The sequence below is a fragment of the Dryas octopetala genome, chromosome 3 (assembly GCF_963921425.1).
Source record: "Dryas octopetala chromosome 3, drDryOcto1.1, whole genome shotgun sequence".
Taxonomy (NCBI): Eukaryota; Viridiplantae; Streptophyta; class Magnoliopsida; order Rosales; family Rosaceae; genus Dryas; species Dryas octopetala.
This window is the reverse complement of record NC_141368.1, coordinates 5,767,877-5,785,278: the sequence shown is the minus strand read 5'-3', so window position 1 is coordinate 5,785,278 and position 17,402 is coordinate 5,767,877. Positions and strand designations below refer to the sequence as shown.

Genomic DNA, 17,402 nt, shown 5'->3' with positions numbered 1-17,402 from the left:
TGAGTTTGATTTTATGGCTCCAATGGCGAACGCTTTCGATCTGTTGGGTGAGGACTCTGGAGATCATGTGAAGGAACTCATCGGTGTTGTGGATGAGAGGGCAGAGGCTGCCTTTCTAGCACTTGTCAAAAAGAATAAGGAGGAGGAGAGGAGGAGGCAGAAGGAGGAGGAGGAGAGGAAGAAGGAGGAGGAGAAGAAGATGAAGGAGGCGATGATTCGATCTTCCTTTTTCGGAAGACAAAGAGGAGGTCTTGCTAATAATAAAGCTTCTGCAAGATCTCTGTCCAGATCTGTTTCCAGTACTACTAGTACTGCCTCCGAGAGATCCTATCACAGTGGCCCCAGGAGGAGTCCAAATTTTGGAGACCAAAAAACTATGGAAGGGTCAATGACGGTTATGATCATAGCCGAAATTATAGTTATGATCAGAGACGAAATTACAGACAGGGTAATGGTGGTTATGACAAGAGGGGAAATTACAAAGAGGCTAATGACAGCGGTGATCAAGGGAGTCAAGAAGCAAACAATTTGAATAATAATGGGGTTGTTGTCCAGGATGGTGAGGGGTGGCAGCAGAGGAGGGCTCAGGAAGGTTATGAAAGGCAGGGACGTGGTAGAGGGAGAGGCCGTGGTGGTTATCAAAGATGGAGAAGATCCTCTGAAACCGAAACCAATCAACCCCAACAACAAGGATTGGAGTTGGGGAAAGAGACCAAGGAAGGCGCTCAAGTTGTTGTAAAGGATCAACAAGATGTGGAACAGGGCAATAACCAATTGCAGAGTAATGGGGTGAATGGAAACCAAGGAAGTGGTGATGGTGAGAGGCCCAGAAGACTGAATGTTAATGGAAGTGTCCGGAGAAAACAAAAGAAGAACAAGATGAATGCATCATCAGAGGATCAGAAATGCCAAGGCAGCAAGGATAATGCAGCTCATGATACTTCTAATGTAAGCAGTACTCTTCCTGCTCAGAACAAGTCTAGTTTTTCATACACTTGCACTTTGCAAGAATATGAGAGGAGGGTTCTTGCCAACAAGCAGAAGCCTTTCGAAGCTCCCTCCACCAACAAATCTGATGATCATGAGACCAAGAGTCTTGATAAGAAATTTGAGTCCATGCAGATTACTGAGAAAAACAAGAACATTATTGATGAATTCTGGAAACCACACAAGGATTATAGAAGGCGGCAACGATGGGGGGACTATGATGATAAATCTGAAGGAGATCCTTCTCAGCAGGCTGCTGTGGCAAAGCCAGTTCTGTTTACCTTGAAAATTGCTGAATTTCCATCCCTAGGAAGAGCCTGATTATTGATTGTACTAATTTTGAAATACAAGTGCCATAGCTGTAGAGTCACTTTTGGATTGTGACGAAAACTGTTTCATTTTTATGAAAATTTTTGCATTATTGCTTTATTACATTCCATTTGCAATGTGTTTCTTTAGCCAAATCAAAATGGTACGTATTCCAGCCACAGTAGCAAGAAATAGGTTTTGCCTTCATCTGAAAGCACTTTATTACTTATAAATGCTACTCAGTACTCACTTGTCATTTTTAGATTGTTGCTCCCCTCTGGATGTTAGCATTAACTGGCGAGTGTAATGGAAAGTTGCAGTTGGTAATGCTGAAAAGTTTGAGGAATTTGGCTTCACTGGTGCTCTCAATTATTTCTGTACAATTGAGTTGTAAGTATAGTCTGTAGACACACCAACTAACCACACCCAGATTTGAGAATTGAGACTTTTATTTGGGTTTGGCTTATAGAAAATCTAGAAACAGGACCTGAGGTAGACCCCTTTTACACCTATGTCATATGGTGGTTCGTACCATAGACAAACGAGTGATATAACTTTGCTAAATTTACATCTGTTACTTTTGAAACGACAACAGGTACTGGGAACTCATGGGACCTTGGTAGGGATCAAAAATAAGTGTTCCAGCAAAGTTCATCATTGGTGACAAAGATATTGGTTTTGAAATTCTGGGTACAAGGGAATATGTGAAAGGAAATGTTTTTAAGAGTCTTGTACCAAACCTAGAAGTCGTGATCTTAAATGGCCACCATTTTATCCAACAAGAGAGAGCTCAAGAAGTTTCGGACGAAATTCTTTCCTTCATATGCAAATTTTTTTTAAAGAATAAGATTTTTTTTATTACCACATTTTGAACCTCAAATAATGTTGCTGCAGAAAGTGTACACATAATTGAGGACCAAAAGATAGAAAGCCATCCAGTCTAGCTAATTTAAGAAATTTTAATACATTTTCATATACAATAAAAGTTATCGAAGCAGCAGGAACATTTTTCAGAAGATTTGCTGTGATTCCCTTGTAGAAACCTCGAACACCCTCAAACCTACAAGCCCCAGCAGGGGTAAAAAAGTTAGCATAAGATAAGAAGAAAATCGAATCAGATTTTAGAAATTTGCAAAAAGAAATGCCTTTCCTAAACGAGAGGCACATCTGGCCCTTGGAGCACCAAATGCTGAGAAGGGAGTTTTTCTAGTGTTGACTAGTCTCTTTCTTTGCCTCATTCTTACCTTGCAGTTTGCCTCATTACATGCCAGCTATCCATATATCTTGGAATCCTTCACAACTAGGTCGTTGCTGAAAAATGAGATAATAGAAAGTTGTAACTTCAATAAGGAATACGAACAAAATCTATATAACATGCAGAACCACAAAGGAATCTTCTTGAACACATTGTGATAATAAAAGCTCAGACTGTTCCAGACAGGGGAAACTTCAACACATGGAGGAAAAAAAATCAGCACAACCACATAAGTAATCATCAACAGAGGAATGACCATCTAGAAGAATTTACACCAGTGGCAGTAATAAATATGCCTGCCTGGAATGGATATGAATATATGACAGAAGAATAGCAGCAACTTTAGATGATGGCATGATGCCCCCAAAGCTGCATAGTCAACTGAATTCTGTGCAAAAAGTTATGGACCATAAGAACTCGTAACCAAGCTGGTTAATTTGCCTAATGGGTCTCAAGACTCTCAAACCAAGACCTAATTTGCAGACCCTTCAACTTGAATACATGGAATCAAAAAGCAAGAAACGTAAATTACCATCCAACAATATACATGAAAAGAGAAAAAGGACCTCTATATTAAACTACACATGAAATGGGAATATAAATAAATAATTAATCCAGATCATCCAGATCTACAGATTTAAATGGGCCCATTCCTATACCAATACTGTATCATCACTTTCAGAATTCCTTGTGCTTTTCTTAGACTTCAAGTCAACAACAACTTTGCGGAGTTGTTCATATGCTGTGAATTGAATAGCACCATATATGAGAAACCTGCTGAAACAATATATATGCAGACCTATAATTAAGTTGCAAAGCATGAAAGACTAAACAGCTTTTTGGTACAATTGAAACACGTATATACTATGAGTCTATGACGCATTTTGGTTCTTCATATATAATTATTGTTCTTACATAAATTATTATAATGAACAGTTAATTAACAGATAAACTCTTTGGATTTTCTTCAAAAGTCCATGTTTGGTTGAGTCTCAAGCTCTGGCCCACGTGATATAGTAAATAAAGTTTGTTTTAGACTTTTAGTGCAATAAAGAAGGAAGAAACAAAGTAAGCAGAGGTAAGCTTGAAAAGAAAACGAACCAGAAGAAAGGAATAATTCTGGTCACCACGGCAGACCAGAACACGTGGAGGAATGTGGCTGAACACGTCGAGTTCAATTAAAGAAACACTGGGCTTAGGCATGGATTTGGGCCTCCATACCCGACCCACCCCAATAAAAGTATTAAAATAATAAGCAAGTAAGATTGGGTTCAGACAATTGACCAACAAATTTTAAAAAATAAAAATAAAAAGTCTTCTGTTCAGATTCTTCAGAAAGCCACAGTTGCTTCCCAGCGATTAGGGTTCCCCTATTTCCTCTTCTTCCTTCTTTCTCTCCTTCTCTCGCTTTGACTTTCACTTTCAGGTAACCCTAATCTCCATCCCTATCGATTTCAAGTTCTCATTTTTTAATTTTTTGATTTTTCAATCTCTTTCGTATCGCAAAGCGTATAGTTCACGGAACAGTTTCGTTTTCTCTGTATATCGAGCTGATCGCAATCTTTTTATCGATCAATTTTCTTAAATATTTTTTGGTTTCATTTTCAAAACAATTTTGGGATCTCATTTTCATGAATATCGTTCAAGTTCAAGATCATGCACTAATAATCTGTCACTGTATGTATGACTGTATAAGGTTATGATGCTTCGTTTGCTTCATTTTATTTGTTTTCGATTGGTTTGAACAGGTTTTTGATTCAGCTATTGAAAACATACATGATTATGATTGAGGTCTGAGCTGCGTGAGGTACAAATTTTCTGGTGAATTGGATAAAATTTTGATAGCTTGGGTTCGTAGCTATGACGTGGTTTAGAGCAGGGTCTAGTGTGGCAAAGCTAGCCATTAGGAGAACACTATCACGTAGTGGATCATACACAGCGAGTAGGCGGGTCCTTCCCTCGGAAAATCGATACATCCACACCACAATATGTAAATCAAAGGCGAGCTCTTCCCCGGTTCCTCGCCCAGTGCCCCTCTCTAGGCTAACTGATAGTTTCTTGGATGGGACCAGCAGTGTTTATTTGGAGGGGCTTCAGCGGGCTTGGGAGGCCGACCCCAATAGCGTTGATGAGTCATGGGACAATTTCTTTAGGAATTTTGTGGGTCAGGCCTCTACCTCGCCTGGAATTTCAGGCCAAACCATTCAAGAGAGTATGCGTTTGTTGTTGCTTGTGAGGGCTTACCAGGTTAATGGTCACATGAAAGCTAAATTGGACCCGTTGGGTTTGGAAGAGAGAGAAATCCCAGATGATCTGGACCCTGCTCTATATGGGTTCACTGAGGCTGATCTTGATAGGGAGTTCTTTTTAGGGGTTTGGAGGATGTCTGGGTTTTTGTCTGAGAACCGCCCAGTGCAGACCCTTAGGTCCATATTGACCCGACTTGAACAGGCTTACTGCGGGAGCATTGGGTATGAGTATATGCACATTGCTGATCGTAATAAATGTAACTGGTTGAGGGACAAAATTGAGACTCCGACGCCGATGCAATACAATAGGCAGCGCCGTGAAGTTATTCTTGATAGGCTTATTTGGAGTACACAGTTTGAGAACTTCTTGGCCACTAAGTGGACAACAGCAAAGAGGTTTGGGCTTGAAGGTGGTGAGACTCTGATTCCCGGCATGAAGGAGATGTTTGATAGGGCAGCCGATCTTGGCGTTGAGAGCATAGTTATTGGAATGCCTCACAGAGGAAGACTGAATGTATTGGGTAATGTGGTTCGAAAGCCTTTGCGTCAGATATTTAGTGAATTCAGTGGTGGTACAAAGCCTGTGGATGAAGTTGGGCTATACACAGGGACTGGTGATGTCAAGTATCACTTGGGAACTTCTTATGATCGACCCACTAGAGGTGGGAAGAGAATTCATTTATCTTTGGTCGCAAATCCAAGTCACTTGGAAGCTGTGGACCCAGTTGTTGTTGGAAAAACTAGAGCAAAGCAATATTATTCAACTGATGTGGACAGGACCAAGAATATGGGTGTTTTGATTCATGGAGATGGTAGCTTTGCTGGACAAGGTGTGGTCTACGAGACTCTGCATCTTAGTGCTCTTCCTAACTACACCACTGGTGGGACTATACACATTGTGGTGAACAACCAAGTTGCTTTCACAACTGATCCAATGTCTGGCAGATCTTCACAGTATTGCACTGATGTTTCCAAAGCCTTGAATGCCCCTATTTTCCATGTAAATGCTGACGACATGGAGGCAGTCGTTCATGTCTGTGAGCTTGCAGCTGAGTGGCGCCAGACTTTCCATTCTGATGTTGTGGTTGATTTAGTGTGTTATCGTCGATTTGGGCATAATGAGATCGATGAGCCATCTTTTACGCAGCCCAAAATGTACAAGGTCAGCCTTATTTCATTTTCATTAAAACTTGATATTCTTGATTGAGAAGAAAAGTTTCTTTTCTTTCTCATGATAAATCTCAAAATTGTTCTCACTGTACTGTCCTGGTATTTATTAAAAGAGTATCGTAGTGCAGCTCTTGAGATAGGTCATGACATTTTTCACTTAATTGGGTGGTTATAGGTTATCCGGAATCATCCCTCAGCTCTAACTATCTACCAGAACAAACTTCTAGAATCTGGACAAGTGACCAAAGAAGAGATTGATAGGATACAGAACAAGGTTAATTTAATTCTCAATGAAGAATTCAAAGCTAGCAAAGATTATGTTCCTCAAAGAAGGGACTGGCTTTCATCTCATTGGTCTGGATTCAAGTCACCTGAACAGCTGTCTCGTATCCGGAACACTGGGTATAACACTGTTTGTCTATCAGTTTTACCTGTTCTTTGCAATATCTGATATTCTTATTTATTCTATTCTATTTTAAATGAATTTTCTATGCTCGTCCACAGGGTGAAACCAGAGATTTTGAAGAATGTTGGAAAGGCAATCACAACCATTCCTGATAACCTTAAGCCTCATAGAGGAGTAAAGAAGGTTTACGATCAGCGTGCACAAATGATTGAGACTGGTGAAGGCATTGACTGGGCAGTCGGGGAAGCACTTGCCTTTGCTACACTGCTAGTAGAAGGTAACCATGTTCGATTGAGTGGTCAGGATGTTGAAAGAGGTACATTTAGTCATCGGCATTCTGTAATTCACGACCAGGAAACCGGGGAAAAGTATTGTCCTCTGGACCACGTTGTGGCGAACCAAGATGAGGAAATGTTTACAGTTAGCAACAGGTAATGAGCGATTACTTTCTTTTGTGTTCTCTTCTGCAAGGGTTACTACAATGCTACTCTTTCATTCTGTTAAAACAATTTTTATCAATTTCAAACAGATTGTAAGCCTTCTTTTTTAATATGGTATCTTTGGTCCCAAGTTTGGTTGTGCTTTAATGTAGTAACCCAGAATTTGTAGTAAGGTTAATTAACACTCCCTTGTACTCTATTACTCTAAGAACAAATGGCGAAGGTTTGGCCATGACATCCCTTTTAAATGGCTATTCCAGTGCACAACGTTCTATTTAACATCCAGTTTCAACTCATTACACCTTTGGCCATTAATCTTATGTATGAACGCATTCCATATCTTTTATACCTGGCTTTTCCTCGGTGTATTTTTATTGTGCTTATTATGCTAATCATAGATTGTATGTACATAAACCAGTTTTCCCTCTTGTTCCCTATCCTAGAATATATACCTTCTGATTAGAGGACGGCTATACTTCATCTTAAAGATTGGAGGACTGATAAAAACCATCATATGACTTATGAGACACTGAATTGTACTTGGTAAAATTGGTGCTTTTGTGGTTGATTAATCTTTTACTTAAGATTGTGTTTGTATGTGCAGCTCACTCTCGGAGTTTGGTGTTCTTGGATTTGAATTGGGCTACTCGATGGAGAGTCCAAACTCGTTGGTAATCTGGGAAGCTCAATTTGGTGATTTTGCCAATGGGGCTCAAGTTATATTTGATCAGTTTTTGAGTAGCGGGGAGTCGAAGTGGCTTCGTCAAACTGGGCTTGTTGTGCTGCTTCCTCATGGTTACGATGGCCAGGGCCCTGAACATTCTAGTGCACGATTGGAACGATTTCTTCAGGTATTACTTTGCCAAATATGGTTAATCCTTTATCCCGCTTCCTTTTTCCCCCTTTTCCCTTTTACCTCTCTAGACAGTAGTGTCTGGCATGATCCCTATCTAATACAAGTTCACTAATTTCATGACAGATGAGTGATGACAATCCTTATGTCATACCTGAGATGGATCCTACACTCCGGAAGCAAATTCAAGAATGCAATTGGCAGGTTGTGAATGTGACAACTCCTGCTAATTACTTCCATGTTTTGCGTCGTCAGGTGAGAGAAACTATTTTGGTATTGAATATTTTCCAGCATTATGAAGTTTCTGCATGTTCTTATGTTCTGTTCCCAATTCACAGATCCACAGGGAATTCCGTAAGCCTCTTGTTGTGATGGCCCCTAAAAACCTGCTTCGCCACAAGGAATGCAAATCAAATTTATCCGAGTTTGATGATGTGCAAGGCCACCCAGGTTTTGACAAGCAGGGGACCAGATTTAAGCGCCTCATAAAGGACCAGAATGACCACTCTGATTTGGAGGAGGGTATTAGAAGGCTAGTTCTTTGCTCCGGGAAGGTATTATGTTTCTGGTTTTCTTGCAAAATAGAAATATATACGCGCACACATGCACACACATAAACATACATATATGTGTTGTTTGACTTCTAGTTGCATTATATTTTACCAGTAAAGTAACCATAGGCCTTAGTTAGGCAGGCCTTGGAGAACAAAGAAAATGGAACCTGACAGATTAGATCATATAATACTGTGTTTGACTTGTAGAGAATTATATCAGGTTCCCTTACCCATGGAATAAAAAGTTGATCATATCTTGTGCTGTAGTATGTAATCTTGGTTTTCCCTGCATACAGATCTATTATGAGCTTGATGAACAGCGAGGAAAGGCTGGTGCGAAGGATGTTGCAATATGTAGAGTGGAACAGCTTTGCCCCTTCCCATATGACCTCATTCAGCGAGAGCTGAAGCGATATCCAAGTATGTTTAGCCATTTTCCTGATTTATTTTATCCTATTGCATGTTTTAGGGGTATGAAAATTGAATTTCTTTATTTCATTCCAGTACTTAAATCTTAGAGTAATAGTTATAAAGAATTGTACAATCATTATTAACAAACTGCGTAGCAGCATATATGTAGTGGTGTAATATCAACTTGTGATAATTCACCTGCTACATGTGCAAGGAGCTGTAGTTTGCTATGCGAGGCATGCCAAACTCAATCCTTGGTAGATTTAGCATTTTCTTAAAGCTTATAATGCTACCCAGTTTCCTAGTTCTTCTATTGCTGTCCGTGGCTGTACAAAGATCACTTAATCCCACCTCACGTGTGCATTAGAAATCAGTTTTTTAGGGCTTAGATAAATATGGATATACAGACGTCTAGAAGTTCTTTTCAGGAAGGAAGGTGTTAAACTTAACCATCATCCATTCTTAAACCAGAGACAAGCAATGGGTTATGAATATATTTACCAGAATTTTGGTTTTTTAAATCATTTTATGATTGAAGAAGAACTCTGGAGTTATATGAGATGTATTAAGTCTTAGTGTGAATTGTTGAAAAGATCACATTGTACTTGCTAGGAAATTGAGGGTGATTGGGTTTTGTTGTTTTCTCTACTTGGAGATAAATTTTTCCAACATCATGAGATTGATGCATATCCTTCTTTGATTCCTTCAGATGCTGAGATAGTTTGGTGCCAGGAAGAGCCAATGAACATGGGTGCTTATAGCTATATTGCTCCCCGCCTTTGCACTGCCATGAAGTCCCTGGGTAGAGGAACTATTGATGACATTAAATATGCTGGCCGTGCTCCATCAGCTGCCTCAGCCACTGGTTTCTATCAGGCTCATGTCAAGGAACAAACTGAGCTTGTGCACAAAGCAGTGCAGCCTGAGCCAATTGAGTATCCCAATTGAAGCCCGTCCATACCCAAAACCGAACAATGGTGTATTCATAGATCCTCATACAACACTATCTGAAATTTCCTGTCCTGGATCTTTGCTGCTCCGAATGGTTGTTTTTCTGTATTCCCTTAGCCTAGCCACCATGGTGGTATTTCATGCAAGCTGAAAGATATCAAGATATAGAGTTTTCTTATGCACTGCATACGTGTTTTGAGAATAATGTCAAACTGTTTTATCATTTAATGACACAAGTTTTGGTTTGGCCGTTCTGGATGAGCATTTTTTTAATTGGTGTTATTTTATTGAGATTTCCTGTTCTTATGGTATGGTTGAAGTATTTGATGAAGCATGATTGCATCAATGCAAAGGTTTATATCTGCTTGTCGTTTCCACTCCATGAATTTTGAAATTAGATATCTTTAGCATATTGATTATTGACCCAAAAAAAAAAAAAAAAATTCATATGTTGTATCAAAGTTAGAAAATGGAAAAAAGGAACTGTGGGAAGGGTATACTTGGAGTCCGTTTTCTGTTTGTGCATGGGGTGTGGTCTTGAGTCTTGACAGGTTGCTACTGCTCGATGCTCATCAAGGAACAGAGATGGTTAAGGCACATGTGCTCTAAATTCTAATAAGGTCTCCTGTCCTAATTGTACTTTCACTGTGGAATCTATGCAGCATTTTTACTGAACAGTAATCGATCAGCCAAAATGACATTTGGAAGTTTTTGACATAATCTTGCAGGCTTAAGCATTCTTTCTGTACAAACTTTTCTAATTAGCTGCACATGAACCTCAAGGCTGGAGTGGGGGACATTTTTAGCTGTTGCTTGCTTGTGAGTTTTGCTGTTGATGCACCTCTTGTAAACCCACTGCAGCCGCATTATTGTAGGTGTCTCAACATTACCAACATTAATTGTGGTAGGTTCTCATCACTGGGGGAAAATGGAGACAAACTAAAATTAAAGCAAGATTTAATGCTGCATGACAATGATGACATAATCACATAGTCTAGTTTATTAAGCACGATAGAAATTAGCATAAGCACTTGAGATAGAGTTTCCAATTCAGCTTAAACCCTGGACAAGAAGACATTGGTTCAACTACTATATATAATTATATATAATGATGGTACGTGGTTCCCAATACTTAAGAATTGGGTACCCTACCACAGCTTTAAACATCCCCAATTGCACACGGCAAATGTGTATGGAAGTATGAGATGGATGGCATTTTTTAGTCAATTACTAGGCCTAAAAAAATAAAAAACTACTACCCCACCTCCTACTTTGATCTAGAGCCACTAGTTTCTTGCATCAGTGAATTAAATTTCACTTTTTAATATTGGTTTCAATGTTTCATCTCTGTTTTCCATCTTGCCAGATTGATAATGCATTATGCATGAATGATTGTTTGATTGATAGATGGTGCTAAATGTGTTGCAAGAAATATTCTCTAAGCATGGATGCATGCATACGACTCGGCCCTTACAAATTCTCTTTTTTTATTTCCACTTTGTTTTACAGAAGTATACATGCCAAGAGAAATAATGACATGATTGAATAAATGATTCTCACAACACAGAAATATCTAAAGGATTACTGAAAGCGAAATAATATTTTGCTCGTAGTGTATATTGTATATGTTAGGCACTAGTCACACATTGGTCGAGTTAAGTGTCTAATAAAGTTTATACTCATTATTAGTGTCTATGTAATGACTTAACCTTTTAGTATCCTTTTCCTTTTATAAATTTTCTCCTAATTATGTGCTAATTTCCAAGTTGCTCTACATTATGGGTGGAAGGAAGCGGAAGTCCATACATAATTTAGAATTTGATCGAATTTACTTCCTAGTGTGCATGCACAAGAAACTTGTACATAATAACATAAACTTCCATTCCTTCTAGAACCTCTTACTCTCAAACTCTTTTGTGGTATGATGTAATCACATCTTAGCCAATCCCACCCAGCCATTTATGTTGCATGACATAAATGTTTGGCTTGGTGCATTGATATTAGTCAGATATGAATCATATGGTGCTTGATATATATCTATATATAGTGGAGTCTAAATAGAATATTCAAGACCGAGACGAGTAAAGAGGGTTACTATGCATGATATAAGTAAGTGCAGCTTCTTATTCATTTTGCTCATCATCAGTTGCTAAGTTGCTAGCTAGCTTTACACAACAGAGGAATACAGAGAAGAGGCAAGCAAGACAGAGTTTAATTTAGAACACAAAATATTATTATTATGTACTCTAAGGAGTCCATGGCTGGGATCATGAATCAGACAAAGCCATTTGTGGCTATGATTCTGATGCAAGTTGGGTTTGCTGGAATGACCATAATTTCAAAGCTTGCTCTAAACCAAGGGATGAGCCAACATGTATTGGTAGTCTACAGGCATGCTGTAGCAACTGCTTTTATAGCTCCTTTTGCCATTGTATTTGAAAGGTATATATTTATGTTCCTGTCTCTCTTAAATTTTTGCATTTGATTACATGTTGAGAGATGAAAAAGCTAATTAATCCACTGATGAGTTAATTAATTATCTTGCAGGAAAGTAAGGCCAAAGATGACCTTGTCTGTCTTTGTAAAGATTTCGTTGCTTGCCCTATTAGAGTACGTTAAGACTCGTGACCACTAAGCCACATATTTTCCAGCTTGAACAAAAAAAAAAAAGGGGTCTAATCTAATTAACCAAGCTATCTATTCTTGTAATTATCAGGCCTGTAATCGACCAGAACCTGTTCTATACTGGGATGAAGCTTACAACAGCAACTTTCACATCTGCCATGTGCAATGTTCTTCCTGCCTTTGCATTCATAATGGCTTGGATTTTCAAGTATCTCTCTATTCATCACATATTCCTACTATATGGGCCATGCTAAATGCATGGCTCAACAAATGTAGGATTACTTAATTTGTCTGTTCTTCATTTTTTAAGGCTTGAAAAGGTTAATTTTAGAAGACTGCATAGCCAGGCAAAGATATTGGGGACCATAGTGGCTGTGGGAGGAGCTATGCTTATGACTCTAGTTAATGGACCCATGTTGAATTTGCCATGGACAAGAAATGGCCATCATGAATCCACAAGTGCCATAAATAAGCAAGACCCCATGAAGGGTTCTCTCATGATCACAGTTGGATGCTTCTGCTGGTCTAGTTTCATCATACTACAAGTAATATCCCCAATCTTTTATGTAGTTTAATATTCTATTTTCAATTAATAATGCATAATTATTATCCTCATTATCATACAAAATTATTTAGTATTCCTTTTTCGAAATAGAAACTTCATGATTTTAGTGATTGAGTGAGGGTATGCATTTGCTACTTTTATAGGCAATTACAATAAAAGAATACCCTGCTGAGCTCTCTCTAACGGCATTGATATGCTTGATGGGCACGGTTGAAGGCACTGTGGTGGCCTTAGCTTTGGACTGGCATAACCCTGCAGCTTGGTCCATACACTTGGATTCTAAGTTGTTAGCTGCTGTTTACAGTGTAAGAAGTACTTCTTACTTTAACCACAAGTTTTCTGGTTAAAATCTTGTTGCAGGCTATTGTATATATATACATATAAAGTAGAGTATTTACAGCCTGAAGATGTTTGGATGCAGGGAATAGTACGTTCAGGTGTGGCTTATTATATTCAGGGAATGGTAATGAAGGAAAGAGGACCTGTTTTTGTGACTGCTTTTAATCCTCTAAGCCTGATTATTGTAGCCATTATGAGCTCCATCGTGTTATCTGAGATTATGTTCTTAGGAAGGTTTGCATATCAATCTCTCTCCACGATATGCAGTATTGGGATACCTTGGATTCATGTAATTCTTTTTTCAAAAGAAAAAAATGGAGAATATTTAATATTGAGTGGCAATTGTTTTGTTTGCAGAGTAATTGGAGGAGTTATCATTGTGACTGGCCTATATATGGTTCTGTGGGGTAAAAGTAAGGATCAACTTCCATCAGAACCAGATCATAAAGATGAAGTAGCGACAACAGTTTAACAAAACGAGTACAACCAAAGAGAGGATATTGACTTCAGATCAAACATTGTGGCCATTTGTGTTACTAAGATGTGGATATGTAATAACTGCTTTAAATAGGTTGCAGAAGAATGGACTGCAACACAATTTCGAAGTGAGGATGAATATATGGTTGAATCAAATCAAGTCTAGCTAAGCTAAGACACCTAAGTGGGAGATGATAAGGGTTAATTTTGCACCACCAACTAGTGCATTGATATTCCATATATAGTAAACAAGGAATGAATCACTCAATGCCAGACAAGTATTTGCTTGCACTCTTCATCAAGCAAAGCACCAGATATTAGCTACCAAAATTTTGAGGATAGTCCAACCCCATAGATTAAGTATTCTACGTATTATTTCCTAAAAAGTCGATTAAATCTACACAGTTTAGCATTTTCTTAAAGCTTATAATGCTTTAAGATTGAAGGCCACTCTGAAACATATGAGATTCAAACCATAATATGTTATTGAACCAATTCTCACTTCTTGTGGGCACAAGGATTCAATAGCGAGCAACACAGGGCCAAAGCAGAGCTTTAGCGTTTTCTAATACGGCAAGAATAATATCTTCCAGGCGGGTTTTCAAGAATTCTGGACAGATTTGTGAACTCTGAACGCCCATATTTTGATACTGTGTTTGCTTCAGGAACTGGTTTTATTCCTTAATTGTGAATTACATTAAAACTTAAAGCAAAGATTAGTGCTGCATGACATAGGTCCTAGTTTATTAAGCACAATAACTGAAAAGCACTTGAGAATTTCCACTTCCAACTTAACCGTGGACAAGGAGACATTGGTTCAAGTACTATATATGTATGTATAATTATGGTGGTTCCAATAATTAAGAATTGGGTATCCTACCACAGCATTAAACATCAAATTGGATTATGGATAATGCAAGTGTGGAAGTATGAGATGGATGTCATTTTTTAGTTAATTAATTAGATTAAAAATTAAATATTGTGACACCCTCTACTTTAATCTAGAGCCACTAATTTGGTCTGGCCATCAGTGAAATTTTAGGTAGCAGAAAAAAAAAAATTTTAGGAGTCCAACTCTCATTGGCATTTTTTCAATGGGAAACGTATATATGTTAGTTAATTGACTTCTCTGGGTCTGGGGCCTGTCGGCTGATACCTCTCTCTCTCAATCTCTCTCTCTCTCTCTCTCTCTCTCTCTCTCGTGAATGTGATCGAATAAGAAGAGGAATCAGAACATATATTGTCACTACTTCAAATAAAGCTAGGGAAATTGCGATCATTATGATCTGATTCGGATATAGTCGATGGCATTCATCCCTGTTTTCCATCTTGGTTGCCAAATTGATAATGCATGAATGACACTTTGATTGACAGTTTGTGCTATATTTGTCACAAGGACTATTCTCTATGCATGCATACGACCTCTTACCAATTCTATCTTTTTCCAAGATACACACATATATGTTCATATATATTCAAGAGAAATAATGGCATGATTGAATAAATAACTCACATAGAAAAATATAAACGATTACTAAAAGCAAAATAATAATTTTCTAATTAACAGCCTAACATGCCTGATCATATAGTGTATGTGGAACTAATATTTGCGGAACTAAGTGTCTAATAAGCCATATACATATATTCATTGAGTCTCTCTACTATGATAGATATTCAATACGGTATCAAAGCGAACAGTTCATCCACGTATCAGGTCCGATCTAAACAAATGTGCTTCAGTCACCTAATTGAATTGAATATAATTGATCCAACCTTACAATTAGAACAGACATATTTTAGTCTCCTTTTTCTTTTATTAATGTTCCCTAACTATGTGCTAATTACCAAGTTTCTCTACATCTTATGGGCTGAAGGAAGTTAATTTTCATAGAATGATTGACTAATTAACTCCCTGGTGTGCATGTGCAAGAAACTTATTGTTTGTGGATAAATCCACATGGATTCAATGGCCAATCACAGACCAACACGTGGCATACCAGGTCCCATTTTTGCTCTGACTTTTCAATGGTCAACTTGATTAGACCTAGCCATCTATGTCATCATCTCAACTTAGCAATGCCAACAACATGTATATATGAGATCGGCTCTTACTTTCGGGTTACCCATGTTCGATCCGAACTGACATTGGGATCCACCAGAAATTCGGGAGATCATCTTTTTCGGATACCATCAGTTCGGCTCGGATTTGGAGATCATCTTTCTCCAGTCACATCTTAACCATTAAACATTCTATTAGAACCTAGAACATCACTTTCAAAGTCTTCAGCTCGGATCGGCTCAACCAGACAAGATGACGATTGTACAACTCACCTTGGCTCGACTCGGCTCGGCTCGGGCCAGATCATCATTTTGTTGATCAAACTAGACAAGATGATCATTGTACATAAGACATTTACAAAGTCATATATTCGGTTCGGCTCGGATGTTCTAATCCACCGCCTCAAAGATCCTACGTGACATCTTGACCAGTCAACGGTTGACATGGTCAGCCACCCCAATCGTCTTATCACTTTGGCTTGGTCAATCAATCATGATCGGACTTGCTTTGACAATCTTGTCACCACTGGATCATCTCGACCATTGGTTCGGCTCGGCCCGGCCCGGCCCAATGACCGGTCATGATTGGACTTGCTTTGACAATCCTGTCACCACCGGATCATCTCGACCATTGGTTCGGCTCGGCCCGGTCCAATGACCGGTCATGATTGGACTTACTTTGACAATCTTGTCACCACCAGATCATCTCGACCATTGGTTCGGCCTGGCCCGGCCCAATGACCGATCACGATCAGACTTGCTTTAACAATCTTGTCATCACCGGATCATCTCGACCATTGGTTCGGCTCGGCCCGGCCCAATGACCGATCATGATCAGACTTTCTTTGACAATCTTGTCATCACCGAATCATCTCGACCATTTGGTTCGGCTCGGCCTAATGCCCTACTCTTCCAATTTGGCACATCTTACTGCCTCATACATGGGAGATTCACAGATGACATGTGTTCGGCTAAGCCTAGGAACTGCCTCCTGTCGATCCGAACTAATCAACACCGTTTCTCTACACTTGGAGAAATCCATCATGAAGTGGACACTCGGTTCAGCTCGGCCTTTGGTGATCATCCTCTCAAATTCTAGTCACAGCCGGTTTTCACTTGAAGGGATCACTACACTATCTACTTGATCGGCTCGGCCGACTTGTCCATGTCCGATCTGATCACACATAGATTTCACATCTACACATAAAGGCATATGTGTTCAGATCGGCTTGGCCTCGCACCGCCATTCTAAGAAGATCACGTTGGGACGAACCGTCATACTCAAGTGTACTTGACATGACTTTCTGAAAGATGAGACATCTTAGCTCACAACCATGACTATGAGGGCATCCCACTTGTTCTTCCATACTTGCATTCAATGTTTCTTCCATACTTGCATTCAATGCAACATTGAATGCAAAGATAGGGGCAGCTGTGCATGCTACTGTTCATGACCAAATGCATGGCCTCTTCTCAGCCGTTCATCCTCATGCAGGTAACTTAACTTTCACCACTTCCTTTGTTTATATAAACCCACTTATATGCACAAAGGAAATGGTTCAGATTTTTACTCACAAAAAGGCCTATCAAAATACACTCAACTTGCTGAGAATAAACCCAGAAGATCTTACCATGTTCTTCCAAGTTCATCATTTGTTCTTCCTTGTTCTTACTCAAACACCTTCAATTACACTTCACTGACTTCATCATCGGAGCGTATTTGGCTGATACCACATCGGTCCTTCTCCCTTGA

General features: G+C 39.1%; 3 protein-coding genes across 3 annotated transcripts; all 3 read left to right on the top strand.

The window, feature by feature from the left end:
* Window positions 1-13: 13 nt before the first annotated feature.
* LOC147290075 (uncharacterized) lies at window positions 14-1,367 on the top strand. Its single transcript, XM_086234965.1, has 2 exons — window positions 14-178; window positions 310-1,367. Exons 1-2 carry the CDS (start codon window positions 14-16, stop codon window positions 1,306-1,308), a joined length of 1,164 nt encoding a protein of 387 aa, XP_086091091.1. The 3' UTR covers window positions 1,309-1,367.
* A 2,471-nt stretch (window positions 1,368-3,838) lies between these two features.
* Window positions 3,839-9,835, top strand: LOC147290074 (uncharacterized). The gene is made up of 9 exons (XM_086235262.1): window positions 3,839-3,977; window positions 4,300-5,962; window positions 6,146-6,372; window positions 6,475-6,807; window positions 7,421-7,667; window positions 7,796-7,924; window positions 8,008-8,223; window positions 8,520-8,643; window positions 9,344-9,835. The coding sequence occupies exons 2-9, from the start codon at window positions 4,412-4,414 to the stop codon at window positions 9,580-9,582; spliced, it is 3,066 nt and encodes a 1,021-aa protein (XP_086091388.1). The 5' UTR covers window positions 3,839-3,977; window positions 4,300-4,411; the 3' UTR covers window positions 9,583-9,835.
* Window positions 9,836-11,817: 1,982 nt separating this feature from the next.
* Window positions 11,818-13,920, top strand: LOC147290073 (WAT1-related protein At2g39510-like). The gene is made up of 7 exons (XM_086235263.1): window positions 11,818-12,027; window positions 12,133-12,195; window positions 12,302-12,418; window positions 12,521-12,755; window positions 12,919-13,080; window positions 13,197-13,348; window positions 13,472-13,920. The coding sequence occupies exons 1-7, from the start codon at window positions 11,825-11,827 to the stop codon at window positions 13,584-13,586; spliced, it is 1,047 nt and encodes a 348-aa protein (XP_086091389.1). The 5' UTR covers window positions 11,818-11,824; the 3' UTR covers window positions 13,587-13,920.
* The last annotated feature ends 3,482 nt before the right edge of the window (window positions 13,921-17,402 follow it).

Coding starts and splice junctions, on each gene's coding strand:
- LOC147290075 (XM_086234965.1), top strand. CDS start 14: ATGGCTCCAATGGCGAACGCTTTCGATCTGTTGGGTGAGGACTCTGGA. Junction 179..309: donor AGAAGGAGGAGGAGGAGAGG/AAGAAGGAGGAG, acceptor CAGTACTACTAG/TACTGCCTCCGAGAGATCCT.
- LOC147290074 (XM_086235262.1), top strand. CDS start 4,412: ATGACGTGGTTTAGAGCAGGGTCTAGTGTGGCAAAGCTAGCCATTAGG. Junction 6,373..6,474: donor TCTCGTATCCGGAACACTGG/GTATAACACTGT, acceptor GCTCGTCCACAG/GGTGAAACCAGAGATTTTGA. Junction 8,644..9,343: donor AGAGCTGAAGCGATATCCAA/GTATGTTTAGCC, acceptor TGATTCCTTCAG/ATGCTGAGATAGTTTGGTGC.
- LOC147290073 (XM_086235263.1), top strand. CDS start 11,825: ATGTACTCTAAGGAGTCCATGGCTGGGATCATGAATCAGACAAAGCCA. Junction 12,756..12,918: donor CTAGTTTCATCATACTACAA/GTAATATCCCCA, acceptor CTACTTTTATAG/GCAATTACAATAAAAGAATA. Junction 13,081..13,196: donor TGTTAGCTGCTGTTTACAGT/GTAAGAAGTACT, acceptor GTTTGGATGCAG/GGAATAGTACGTTCAGGTGT.